The 12,829-nt window shown below is 39.7% G+C and overlaps 1 protein-coding gene across 2 annotated transcripts; it reads right to left on the bottom strand.

The window, feature by feature from the left end:
- Nucleotides 1-358: 358 nt before the first annotated feature.
- Nucleotides 359-12,299, bottom strand: ampd1 (adenosine monophosphate deaminase 1 (isoform M)). Of its 2 annotated transcripts, none has more exons than XM_085259399.1 (15): nucleotides 12,161-12,299; nucleotides 6,632-6,797; nucleotides 6,299-6,443; nucleotides 5,200-5,365; nucleotides 4,890-5,109; nucleotides 4,593-4,722; nucleotides 4,073-4,267; nucleotides 3,127-3,258; nucleotides 2,818-2,981; nucleotides 2,483-2,609; nucleotides 2,178-2,341; nucleotides 1,877-1,997; nucleotides 1,282-1,455; nucleotides 938-1,048; nucleotides 359-752 (listed from the first exon to the last, which is right to left on the bottom strand). In XM_085259399.1, exons 1-15 carry the CDS (start codon nucleotides 12,180-12,182, stop codon nucleotides 597-599), a joined length of 2,193 nt encoding a protein of 730 aa, XP_085115525.1. In that variant the 5' UTR covers nucleotides 12,183-12,299; the 3' UTR covers nucleotides 359-596. The 2 variants fall into 2 exon arrangements, with proteins under 2 accessions (XP_085115525.1, XP_085115524.1); XM_085259398.1 differs by lacking the exon at nucleotides 12,161-12,299 and adding an exon at nucleotides 9,966-10,878.
- Between the last annotated feature and the right edge of the window lie 530 nt (nucleotides 12,300-12,829).

Genomic DNA, 12,829 nt, shown 5'->3' with positions numbered 1-12,829 from the left:
TGGGAAATCTAGACACTGGGTTAGGAGCTCCATCTTTGCGATCGCACAACTTAATAAACATAACTAGGTGTTTAATTTATGACGTTTGTGATGCAGAGCTTTAGCCTCTCTAACGTAATTGTGAACTTTAGACTTTATACCTTGTCTCAAACTTGATCTTGGCAACATGATGTGAACTCGGTTCATTTAGGTTAGAACAAATGCTGACTTTCATATCGTGTTTTGACTTATAGCCTAAGGTAATTTTGCTGCTAAACGTTAAATAAATAAGGTAAACAGCTTTCAAGAAATGTCTTAAGGCAACACAGTAGGACAAGATCTTCCTGTCGGGTAAACAATTTGGCAACGACCACAGAAATGCAATTGCACCGTTTATTTCCTTCCATTCTTATACACGTTTCTCCAACTGAAAAAAACATACTGTAATGTACAAGTCACAGATGTGCAGATTGTAAAAGCATTTCTTCCTTTAATAGAGAGAACATCTGTATTTTAAATGGTCAGCTTCTTTGAGATTCCACTGCGATTAACAAACGTAGAAACTTTTCCATATCACAAAAGAGAGTAGTGTCTAAGTAAGGGTGGGTCCGGTCGGTTTACTCAGACTTCAAGCTCTCCTTGATGAGGTTGAGCTCGTAGCACAAGGTCTCATAGCGGTACGCCATACGGATCTGAGGCACGTTGGTTTTGCGGATGTCGTTGCCCTCTGGACCCTCTTTGAGGTAATCCTTACCCAGGAAGTGGCGCTTCTCCTGCAGCGCAAAAAGAACCCCACAAAGAAATGTTTTAACTGGCAATTACAGTCAAAGTTCTTCAAACCACCTTTGGTAGTTCTCACTATAGTGTCACTAAGAATATATGTATTTTGTAATGTTCTCTTGGCTCTTGTTATTCTCTTTGACTCAAGTACAGACTTGTAGGTGTGTGTCTGTTTTACCTCATCAGAGAGGGCGCTCTGAAGCACGCTGTTCCTGGCAATCTCACACATGTCACAGGTGCTGAGCTTGAACACCTGAGCTGCAATGGCATATTCTTCCATTAGAGGTTCCTGTGGACATTAAAAAAAAAAAAAACAAGACTGATATTACTGAATACTCCTGCTTCAACTTGAGATCATATGAAATGGATTGCATTAAAAAAAATTGCACACAACACCAATTTATCTGATTTACAGAATGTGTTTATCATCAATGCTGACCATCTCTGTCCATCTACATATTAAACAATAAACAGCACAACAGGCTGCGTGTATTTGTCTATGTTGTCACCAAAGGCTCAGACCTTGGTGTAGTGGAACTGCATGGGGTCATCGGTGGACAGAGACACCACCAAGCCTTTCTTATGGAACTCAAGCAGCGGGTTCTTGGCATACTCAAGGAACAAGCTATTGTTGCTCAGTGGGGACATGGCGATCGGGATCTGGGTCAAGACATACAGGTACTGCAGCACGGGGCTCTGTTTGTGAAGGGTTGAGGGGAAAACAGTGACTTTACAAGCTTCATATTTTTAACAAATATAACAACACAAAATATAAATAGGCAATAATCAATGTTTTAACTTGCTCACAAGAATCATGCCAAATCTGAAATTGAACTTTACACTTCAATACTAGAATTACATGTCAGTTGTATCATTGGCCACATTCAACTAAAGAGTTAGGCTGACTTAATCTATCACTGTTAACTTGTCAGACAGATATTATATAAAATGTGGTGTATAGGCAAACACATAAAAAAAAAACATTTTCTACTTTGATTCGACTTATATTGTGTTTTAAGACTATTGTTATGGTTGCTTGGTCTGGCAATTGCCTGATCATGCATATGAATTAAAGTGCATTTTAAGGCAAATGAAATGCTGCATTCAGAGGACTGACCTTCTTGAGGTTAAGGCCATGAGAGATATTGTCAGCAGTCATGAATGCAGCCAGCAAGTGGGTTATGGCACCAGCCTCACCGCAGTGAGGCCTGAACATGAATGTGTTCATGCCCCTCTGTCTGGAGAGCAGAAGAACAGGAATGATACAACAGAAAGTAGCAGACATACTCAGACAAGAGTTAAATATATACTCACTGTAAATGTTTAGAGAAAATAATGATCTCTGACAAAGAAATCCGAGTGCTTCAATCCAATAGGATGAAAAAAGAAAAAGCATGTATGGAAATAGCATTACTCACTTGCGCAGCTGGTTGAGGGCAGCGATATTGGCATACATGTAGTAGATGTAGTAGGTGTAGGAGGGGTTTTTGGCGATGTCCCACTCCTCTGGTTTGGGGCTTTTAGTGGAGAACATGTGGCCACTGTGTTTGGACTCATCATCCACACTGTCAAAGCCCGTCACCTACACATTGAGTAGAAAACAATGGATTATCCCGGGATTATACCGTAGTATTCGGATTGAATCTTTTCTACAGCTATATCTTTATGTGTGGATTGGAAATCAAGGTTCAGCATGTATTTTTGTGTCTGAACAGTGACTCACATGCTTGAGGAAGATGCTTAGCTCAGGACTGGACTGTGGATCAATGGTGGCCTTGAACACAGGCAGGAAAATGTTCTCCAACATTTTGCCAAAGTGTGGCACAAAGTTTCTGCCTCTGAAGATGTCGCTGAGATAGAACATGGACAAATGGCATTATTTAAATGAAAATTTCATCCATTCTTGGTAGCAGTAGAGGTAGCTTTAGTATTTGAATGCATATTCTTTAATGCAGGCAAACAAAAAGAAAAAGCATGAAATGTATAAATGTAAGAGTTTTCCATCTCTATGACAGTTTGGTGTGTTTATACAGAACAAAGAGAAGACTGAAAACTTACTAGATCCTAGGTATTTGAATCATCCATTTGAGGTTTGGGGAGTAAACCCTGTGCCTGACGAACCAGTTCGAGAGCTTGTTCCACTCGTTGGCGTTGCAGCCATAAATGGACAGACGGGGCTCAGCATACTGGTACCTGGCTTCCTCGAGATCACTGGCTACTTCCTGGTTTTCCCAAAGATCAAATCAAGCTCAAATCACCAGTTCAGTGTATAAAACTGAATATTAATAAAGTAGTTATAACAACCTTGATCTTCAGCTGCCACAGTGACAGTTATACAGTTTTACAGAGAAGTCGTTTGAAACTAACCTTGATGATAGTGGCAAAGTACTCTCCATTGATGTGATTCTCTGTCTTCAGGTACAGGTCACGCAGCTCACTGGCTCCTACTGGGTTGTACTTGGCGTTGAACTTATCGAAACGCTGGAAGGTTTGTCTACCCTTCAGAGAAAGATACAAGATGATAATTTAGACCAAAGAAGTTATAAAACTGAACAGGCAACACGACACATTTGGTTTTAATAAAAGTGTTTGCTTTTATAGAATACAAACTTTTTGATATTTAAACATTTCCTCAAGAATTAGAAAAGAAGTTTATCCTATAGCCGAAACACTTGATGAATCCAAGGTCCACTACTGACAATGTGCCCCAAATTTTAATATGATCACTTAGATCAGATCTCTAATCCCTAAACCTAACCAAGGAAAAATGGCAGATTATCTTGGGTAAAAGAACGAAGGTTGAGGTACACAACGACGTGTGCCGCTGGTAACTTTTCTGGGCTGCTTTTCCTCATAACAGCCATCCTCCAAGAGTCTCTCCATTTAAACCAATGCATTGTAAGGGATTGTAACATCTAATCCTTTTACTGAATCTGATCCAGTTTTCAGGTTTTAGCAACGTGTGGCCTACAGAGGTGAGGCCACACGTTGCTCACCCAGCAGCAGTTTTTCCTGCACATTGGTCATCATGGTACAAGTCCTGGTAAATGGTAAATTTGGTAGCACTATAATCTTTATGTTCTATGTGTACAATCCTTTAAAGATAATATAAAACTGATGGTTTATCTTTCAATTATAATGTTTGGGGTTTTTTTTGTTATTATCTGACTATTACATATTTTTATTCTTATCTTGAACACTTAATGGCTTTCATGGAAATGTATCCTGTCAGTATGTGTGCCTTGTTACTTTACTATAATAAAAGTCTGTTATTAGTTGTTAGATTACTAAAAAACAAAAAAAACAAACCCACAGCGTGCACATCCAGTGAGTCCACAGTGAGGTCGTATGGATGCAGGTTAAGGGACTGAAAGAGCTCCTTCATGGTGACCTCCTTCCCTTTGAGGTTGTGCACTACACGTTCAGCATCCACACGGTAAGACTTTTTGATAAAGCGCAGCAGGTGCTTCTGGTTCATGCAGGCAGCAGCATGGATGTGAGTGTCCACCTTGAAAGGAATAGAGATGGCAGGGTGATCAGTGAGGTTTTTGTTTGTGCAATGTAATACATGTGATCGGTCACAAGAGGGAGCTAAAGACTCCACGAGCTGCACTGCAGCTGGAAGTAAGGAAGATGATAGAAAATGTGTGAAATGATCATGCACAACAAATAAATAGGACATTACTTAAACTCTACTACACATTCCAGTTAAAATCAGCACAAAGCTGTTGATAGTCACAGATTTCTGAAAAATCCTGCAACTGTGCTAATTACACTGGTATTTTATTTTATGTCACTTCACATTAAATTGACAGAAGGTTTAAAGCAACTACCTTTCTGCAATTGTAGAAGTCCCTATGAGGGTTCTTCTTCACCTCTTTCATCTCCTCCATCTCATTCAGCATCTCATGCACATTAAACTTGGACATGAGAAACTTAAGACGGCGGTGAGTGTAAGTCTTTCTGCAAAATAAAGTGGAAATAATTGTGCTTTGATAGCACTTTCACCTAGGAAGAATTACAGCTAAATTACAAAAATGAGGAGAAATTGTGTTGGCACTTTTTGAAATCAGATGAATTTCAGTTCTAAAATCTAAAAACAGAGTAATGAGCACTTTTAAAGGACTCACGTTGGGCCCTGTGCAATAAGAGCGATGAGGAAGTTCATGTCATCGATAAAGGTATTGAGGTCTGGGTAGGGCATGTCCTTTGGCTGATGTTTGTCAGCAGCTGCAGCGTCATTGTACACATAAATCACACCATCCTTCATACGAGCAACATAGCCCAGATTCTTTGGCAGGTTCTTGACATCAAAGGGGTCTTCCCCTTCCTTTGGAGGACTTGTGAAGACTGAGGATAGATGCGACATATAATTAAGTACACATCTTCTACATAAGATCATTTCAAATCATGCTAACCCTGATCTCCTTTTATTATCACCTGGCTCCAATTGTTCTTCCGGTCTGAAAGATTCTCCTTCAGTCTGACGCAGGTACTGGGAGGCTGTTCTTGGGAAGCGCTGGAAGGCCAGTCGCATGTACTTCTCCCTGATGGTTAAAGCACGGTACAGACCCCTGCATGCCAGCTCAAAGTCATCCATGGTCACCTGAATAGCACATACGAGAGATAACAGTAAACTGTTAAACAATGTGGAATTAATGAAACACATTAGCCCTGTGTCAGACTGGCTTCCTGTCCAGGTTGGCCTATAACAGCTGGGATGAGCTCCAGCACCCCTGCGACCCTAAACTGGATAAACTGGATGGATGGATGAAGCAGATGGATACTATACTGTTAAAACAAATTTAAGTACTAGAACTTTTTATTTGCTCCAATCTCATCTCAATGGCAATTTTTTTTTAAAAAGAGTATATATTACACAATCAGTCATTTGCTCTGTGTAATGTTAACACAACATGTTACATATGCAGTGAACAAACCTTTATCTTAACAAATGTGAGGCCCAAAGTTAAAGCAAAGTCACTTCCTCCAAAGTTTTCTCTCGCTCTACTGTAAATGTCAAACCAACGGTGGTGAAACCTGAAACTTTAGCATACTCTCACATGAGCTCCACTCATGGCCTTTCATAGTGGGAGGTAGCCTGTGAGGACACTCACGCACTAACAAAATATAGTCAGTGAAATTTATACTCACCACTTGTCACATTCATGTCTGCTTGACCCAGTTTGAATGTGCTACAGGTAGTTTCAATTTTAAAGCTATCAATACCAATTCAAACCCTATTCAGGAGTCGCTGCAATTGAAAAGCCAGTCTGATTGAAATGCATGTCAGTCTTACCAAGCATTTGTGAATAGTGCTTAATAAACTACTTTCTTTTAAAATTCAGTTCATACTATAACTTTTATAAGCTTTAAAGACTTTTACCTTGTCGCACCCAGAACCACCCCTCCGAGTGACATCACAACGTGCTAATACACTGTGAAGTTACACCACTGGACGAAGGTGTTATTTATGGTTGACCTCAAAGTGTAACATAAGAAGTTTAATGTTTTTTAATTATGCGAAAATAAACAGTACCCCAGCAGCATAGTCTCCAATGACAGCCACTCTCTGGAAGTCAGGCACTTCCAGATAGGTGGGCGTGTCCACTTCCACTGACACTACAGTAGCAGCTGCCTGGGAAGCACCCGTGGGCACGGCCATGGTACGGGAGCGCTTCTTGCTGTGGAAGATGAGATAGTGAAGTCTGACTTAATTTTTCTGTCAAAATTGATCAAATATTTGTTGTTACTACTAAGCAAATTTCCCCCATTAAATAATAAAGTTGTGTAATGATTTTTTGTCGTTGTGGTTCTTTCAGGAAGCAAATCATGATTTTGTAGCATCACTATTCAAAATCTTCCATCTCACCGTTTCTGCTCATCATCATCAGTGTGCAGATGGTGGGCCATCTCATGATGGATGATGGGACAGTCCTCAGCCACATCAAACATGGAGATTTCATCGCGGATCGTTTCGTCTTTGGTATCAGAAGCAAAGACCTGCTCTGCGAAGGCCCTCATCTTGTCATCGGTCTCTGTGATGCGCACAGAAAGTTCAAGTAACAGAAACGCATTCCGTTCATATAACACCATGCAACATCGAACTAAACTAGGCGGGCCACATTCAGGATTGCCTGCTATGATCTACATTACAAAATGAAAAAATTTTAAGGAGGAAAATCTTGGACATGATGTACTGCATTGCATTGCATTCACAGCATATTCCTCAATGATGTGTACAAGGCAAGGCAAGGCAAGGCAAGGCAAGTTTATTTGTATAGCACAATTCAACAACAAGGTGATTCAAAGTGCTTTACAGAGACATTAGAAACAAGAACAAATAAAAAGCATGATTTAAAATTGATTAAAACAAGCAAATAAACTAACTAACTAATTAACAAACAAACAAACAAAACAGTATATAAAATCAAAACAGATAAAATCAGAACAGTAGATAAAATCAGTAGTTAAATGTAAGTTTTGAAATTTAAGCTTAAAGTGTGGATTTGGTGCTTTATTCAAATGCAGCTGAGAACAGGTGAGTCTTCAACCTGGATTTAAATAAACTGAGTGTTTCAGCTGATCTGAGGCTTTCTGGGAGTTTGTTCCAGATATAAGGAGCATAAAAGCTGAATGCAGCTTCTCCGTGTCTGGTTCTGACTCTGGGAACTGATAAAAGACCGGATCCAGATGACCTGAGGGATCTGGATGGTTCATACTGGGTCAGGAGGTCATTGATGTATTTTGGTCCTAAACCATTCAGAGCTTTATAGGCCAGCATCAGAACTTTAAAGTCTATCCTCTGACGGACAGGCAGCCAGTGTAAGGACCTCAGAGCTGGACTGATGTGGTCCACTTTTTTGGTCTTAGTGAGGACTCGAGCAGCAGAGTTCTGAATGAGCTGTAGTTGTCTGACTGATTTTTTAGGTAGACCTGTAAAGATGCTGTTACAGTAATCAAGCCTACTAAAGATGAATGCATGGACTAGTTTTTCCAGGTCCTGTTGAGACATCAGATCTTTTATCCTTGATATATTCTTGAGGTGATAGTAAGCTGACTTTGTTATTGTCTTAATGTGTTTTTCTAAGTTTAGGTCTGCATCCATCACTACACCCAAATTTCTCGCCTGGTTTGTGGTTTTTAGATGTATAGATTGAAGTTCTCTGGTGACCTGTAATCGTTTTTCTTTGGCGCCAAAGACTATTACCTCAGTTTTGTTTTTGTTTAGCTGGAGAAAATTGTGGCACAACCAGTCATTAATTTCCTCGATGCATTTACCAAGAGCCTGTACAGGGCCTCGGTCTCCTGGTGACATTGTGATATATATTTGTGTGTCATCTGCATAGCTGTGATAGTTTATTTTGTTGTTGTTTATAATCTGTGCCAGTGGGAGCATGTAGATGTTAAACAGAAGGGGTCCCAAGATGGAACCTTGGGGAACTCCACATGTGATACTTGTCTGCTCAGATGTGAAGTTACCTATTGATACAAAGTATTTCCTGTTTTCTACGTATGTTTTGAACCAGTTTAGTACAGTTCCTGAAAGACCTGTCCAGTTCTCCAGTCGTTTGAGTAATATGTTGTGGTCAACTGTATCAAATGCTGCACTGAGATCCAGTAAAACTAGGACTGACATTTTTCCACTGTCTGTATTCAGACATATGTCATTAAACACTTTGGTCAGAGCGGTTTCAGTGCTGTGGTTCTGTCTAAAACCTGACTGGAAGGCATCGTAGCAATTATTCTGTTTTAAGAAGTAACTGAGCTGTTGAGAAACTGCTTTTTCAATGATCTTACTTAAAAACGGGAGATTTGAGATCGGCCTGTAGTTGTTCATTTGTGTCTTGTCAAGATTGTCCTTTTTCAGTATAGGTTTGATTACAGCAGTTTTTAGTGATTCTGGAAACACACCTGATAATAAAGAAAAGTTGACGATCTGTAACAGGTCTGACTCTAAAGTCTTTGAGACCTTTTTGAAAAAACTTGTTGGCAGGACATCTAAACAGCAGGAGGAGGAGTTCAGTTTACCTAAGATGTCCTCCAGGTCTTTGCTGTTAATAGGTTGAAACTGTTTCATGGTGTTTAAACAGTTTTTTGGTGGACACAGTACATATTCTGGATCTGCTGTTGATGTACCAACTGCTTGTCTAATTTTTTGGATTTTTTCAGTGAAGAATTTGGCGAAGTCATTGCAGGCCATGGTCGAATGAAGTTCAGCTGCCACTGACACAGGAGGGTTTGTTAGCCTGTCAACTGTAGAAAATAAGACCCGAGCATTATGGCTGTTTTTAGTGATGATGTCAGAGAAGTAGGACCTCCTTGCATTCCTCAGTTGTAAATTATAATTGTGAAATTTCTCTTTATAAATGTCATAATGAACCTGGAGGTTTGTTTTTCTCCATCTGCGCTCAGCTTTCCTACACTCTCTTTTTTCTTTTTTCACCAGTGTGGAGTTTCTCCATGGAGACTTTTTCCTTCCAGAGATAACCTTCACCTTAATGGGAGCAATAGTGTCCATTACATTTAACATGTTAGCATTGAAGCTATTGACGAGCTCATTGACTGACCCTCTGGGCAGGTCAGGTGTTAATGGGAAGACCTGGTTAAAAATTGCACTACTGTGTTCAGTTATACACCGTTTTGTGATCACTGTTGTTGATATATTTGTGTGGGCTGAGATTTTACTTTCAAAGAAAACACAGTAATGATCAGACAGGCCCACATCAGACACAGTAACCTTTGAAATGCTCAGGCAGGCTGTAGGCTCCAGCACAAGCATACATGGCAACAGTCACTACAACTGGGAAACTCTGACCTCCAGTATAGCCTGCAACAATCATGCATATTGAGGGACTACACTGATGAAGCACTCCAGGTCCACTTCTCTTTATAATTGCGTAATTGCACCTAATCCGCCACAGTGTAAGTGGCTTTTTATTCTTGTTTTTGATGAAAATATGCTAAAAAATATATACGCACACGCAAAGATTAATGCAAACACACACAAAAATGAGACAGTGACAATGCAAAGCCTTTGTAGCTCTATTTAACAACCCACTGTGTACAAAAATACTCTCTAGACCAACTCTACTTTTTTACATGCACTTGCAAGAGCCAACACATTCTCCTCTAAGGTGACATCTCTAGCATAGAGTTTGATACTGAAGTGACTTTGGCTTCCATTCGCCATTCTCCATACTTACTCTGTTGACCTGATATACCCAGCAAGAGAGAGAGATGCATCATGGGGAATAAAACCCAGAAAAGAAAGTGTTAGGAAAAGCATTGGTTAGATAATATTATGCAGAAGGTTATACATGAATAAACCCCAAACACTTTATCGTTATCCACAGTACGTTGATATCAAGTTGTGTAATATAAAAGCCTATATATATATATATATATTTATATAAATAAAACAACATAGATTAGAAAATGCATGCAGTAGCAAACCTTGCACACATGAATAATGAAATTAAATGTTGGACTACTTGTGATAAATGGGTAAGTGACATTAATGTAAGGCACAGTGTGAGGATGTGTATGGATTGGACACATGGCTGTTAAAATTGATTAAGTGTTGCAACTGAATGAAATGCAGGAGCTGGACAAAAAACTGCTGACCACATCTTCAAAATACACACAGAGATTGTTTCATTGTGTCTCTGCTCCCAGTGGAGCAACATGTTTCAACTAAAATGTGCAGTATGGTCATGCATATAAGGATGCACTAACTGTGTGGCCCTGGGATATGCTGTCTGTACCAAACGGTTTGATTGTCACCTAAAGTTCTTGATATGTGCATCGCTGTATGTTAAGCTTTTCGTGGTGGCAAAAAGTCATTTATTAATGCAGATGTTCACTTTCAGTTGAGTCCTCATGGATCAAGCTGTTTGTGGAGAACTGATATTGAATGTGAACAGTTTATTAATAAATGCTGTCAATTTGCACTTTATCCCATCATTTCCTTTTTTGTGTTCATTCGCAAAAAAAAAAAAAAAAACATCAGAAAAGGTTGCTTTCAAATAAAAAAATGCAGGTTTGGTGATGTGACTGCCTCACAACTAGGCAGTAAACCATGCATTTTGAAATACTTGAATCTGTATTTCAAATTCCCTAATTCATTTCCCATCTAGATACTTACTTCCTCCCTCTGGTGAAAAAGCAAAAAAATCCCAGTCGGGGTGGGACAGTCCAGGTTAAAGGGGAAACAAAACATGCCTGGTTATATCTCAGAACAACAATAACAATGACATAAGTGTGTTAAACAATTGATGAAAAAAAATCATCCATAGTGGCTCGTGGAGCAGGTGAGGTCTCCCGGAAAACTGCATAATACTCCTATCGCCATAGCTAAATATCACCTTTAGTAAACTGAATTATTGGTTCAATCATTTCCACATTATTTGTCACTCAACTTTGTCTGTGGCTGATCAATAGGTCTTAAAATCAGTCATATTTTACCGCATTAATTGTTGCAAAATAATTTGCAACAAGTATTTTTAATTGAAAAGTTGTACTAATTAATACAACTTAATTCTATTAGCTGTGAAGTCAAACCTGTCTGCAGGTGGTCAGGCTTCAGCACTTCATCTTTTCACCTTTTGAAAGACTCTTGCATAATGTAACTGGCCGGTTGCCCTGTGCCTGGTGAAGGCAGGCCTAAAATTAGCAACTATTACTGCAGCATTCAAAATAGTATTAATGACAGAGATTTTCTGTGGTGGGCATGTACTACAAGAAGGATCACAATGAAAGTACAAACCTAGAAAAATTATCTGGATGGCAAACACAATCTTTGTGAACATGATGACAAATAGCATTCATCGTATTTCCTTTCCTGCTATTTTCACTGTTGATAGTAAACCACAGGTGCATTACCAAAAGCTGATACACACCCCTGTAGTACAATACCAACGACTATATACCGCATGCTTAAAATAGATCTTATAGATATAGAATTGTATTAAATGAATTGTGCATATTAACACTAGTTAGCTAGTGTTATGCAGACACAGATCACTATCTCACGCTGGACGTATGTGCATTTTTAACCCCAGTGAAGCTGCCATTAAAGCTGTCACTGCCACCCATAAGGAAGATACCCCTGGAATGGCACTGCTAAACAAATGTGGATTTATTGCCTAAACAGTTGTTTATACTACATGCTGCACAGAAAAGTGTGACCAGTGTAATATAAAATCAGCACATCACTTCATCTCAGTCGGGCAGTAGGGGGACATCTTTGTCACCCTTCTGTCTTCTACTGGTTAAGAAATTCCATGAAATGATAGCACCACTGGTGAAGACTTTGTTCATTTCTTTAAAAAAATCTCCAAACCTCCCCTCTGTTAGTGTAGTATATATGAAGTCCCTGTTTCATTTTGCCCAAACTGACCTGGAACCAAAACTTTCGGCATGGTGATGGTCTTCAGTTAAACTATCCTGAGGACTGGTAGCGGGTGGTCAGGCACTGGACCACTGTAGTTGGGAAGTGTGGAGCCCCGTGCTTGCTCTGGGCAATATTAAGCACCCTCTGCTCAACTGTAACCAGAACCCGCTGTGGCCACATGAAACATGCCTTGATGTAATGTGGAACTCATATGTGTCTAGATCTATTTTAAGTCATCTGTGTGCATACAGGACCCCCCCGGCTGGCATAGTGTTTTGACAAACTGACAGGTATTTGCATACATGGGGACTCATCTTATGAAACACCATGATAGCTGCATGAGTTGCTGTGAACATGGTAGGTGGTACATAAGATGGGCTGACTTATAAACCACTTCTTTGCATAAATTATAATTAGCGAGGAAGTAGAAGAAGGAAATTAGAAGGAAGCTCACACCCACATTGCCCTGTCTGCACTGTTAGTGTTCCATCATTAGGTGGTAGAGACAATAACATTCAACTTCACAACAAGGTGCTTCCTAGCACAACATCATGGCTGTGCAGATGACAGTCAGCTCTTGTCTCTGGATTTTACATCTCTATCCTGTTGCTGAAGGATCCCATGCATTTGTCAGATTCTGTGTGGACTTCTGTAATAGCGTCTTATTGAAATAAT

The sequence above is a fragment of the Mchenga conophoros genome, linkage group LG20 (genome assembly GCF_057382185.1).
Source record: "Mchenga conophoros isolate Kocher_MC1m ecotype Shallow Benthic linkage group LG20, M_conophoros_male_GT1.1, whole genome shotgun sequence".
In the NCBI taxonomy this organism is placed as follows: domain Eukaryota; kingdom Metazoa; phylum Chordata; class Actinopteri; order Cichliformes; family Cichlidae; genus Mchenga; species Mchenga conophoros.
This window is presented reverse-complemented; position numbering and strand designations above follow the sequence as displayed.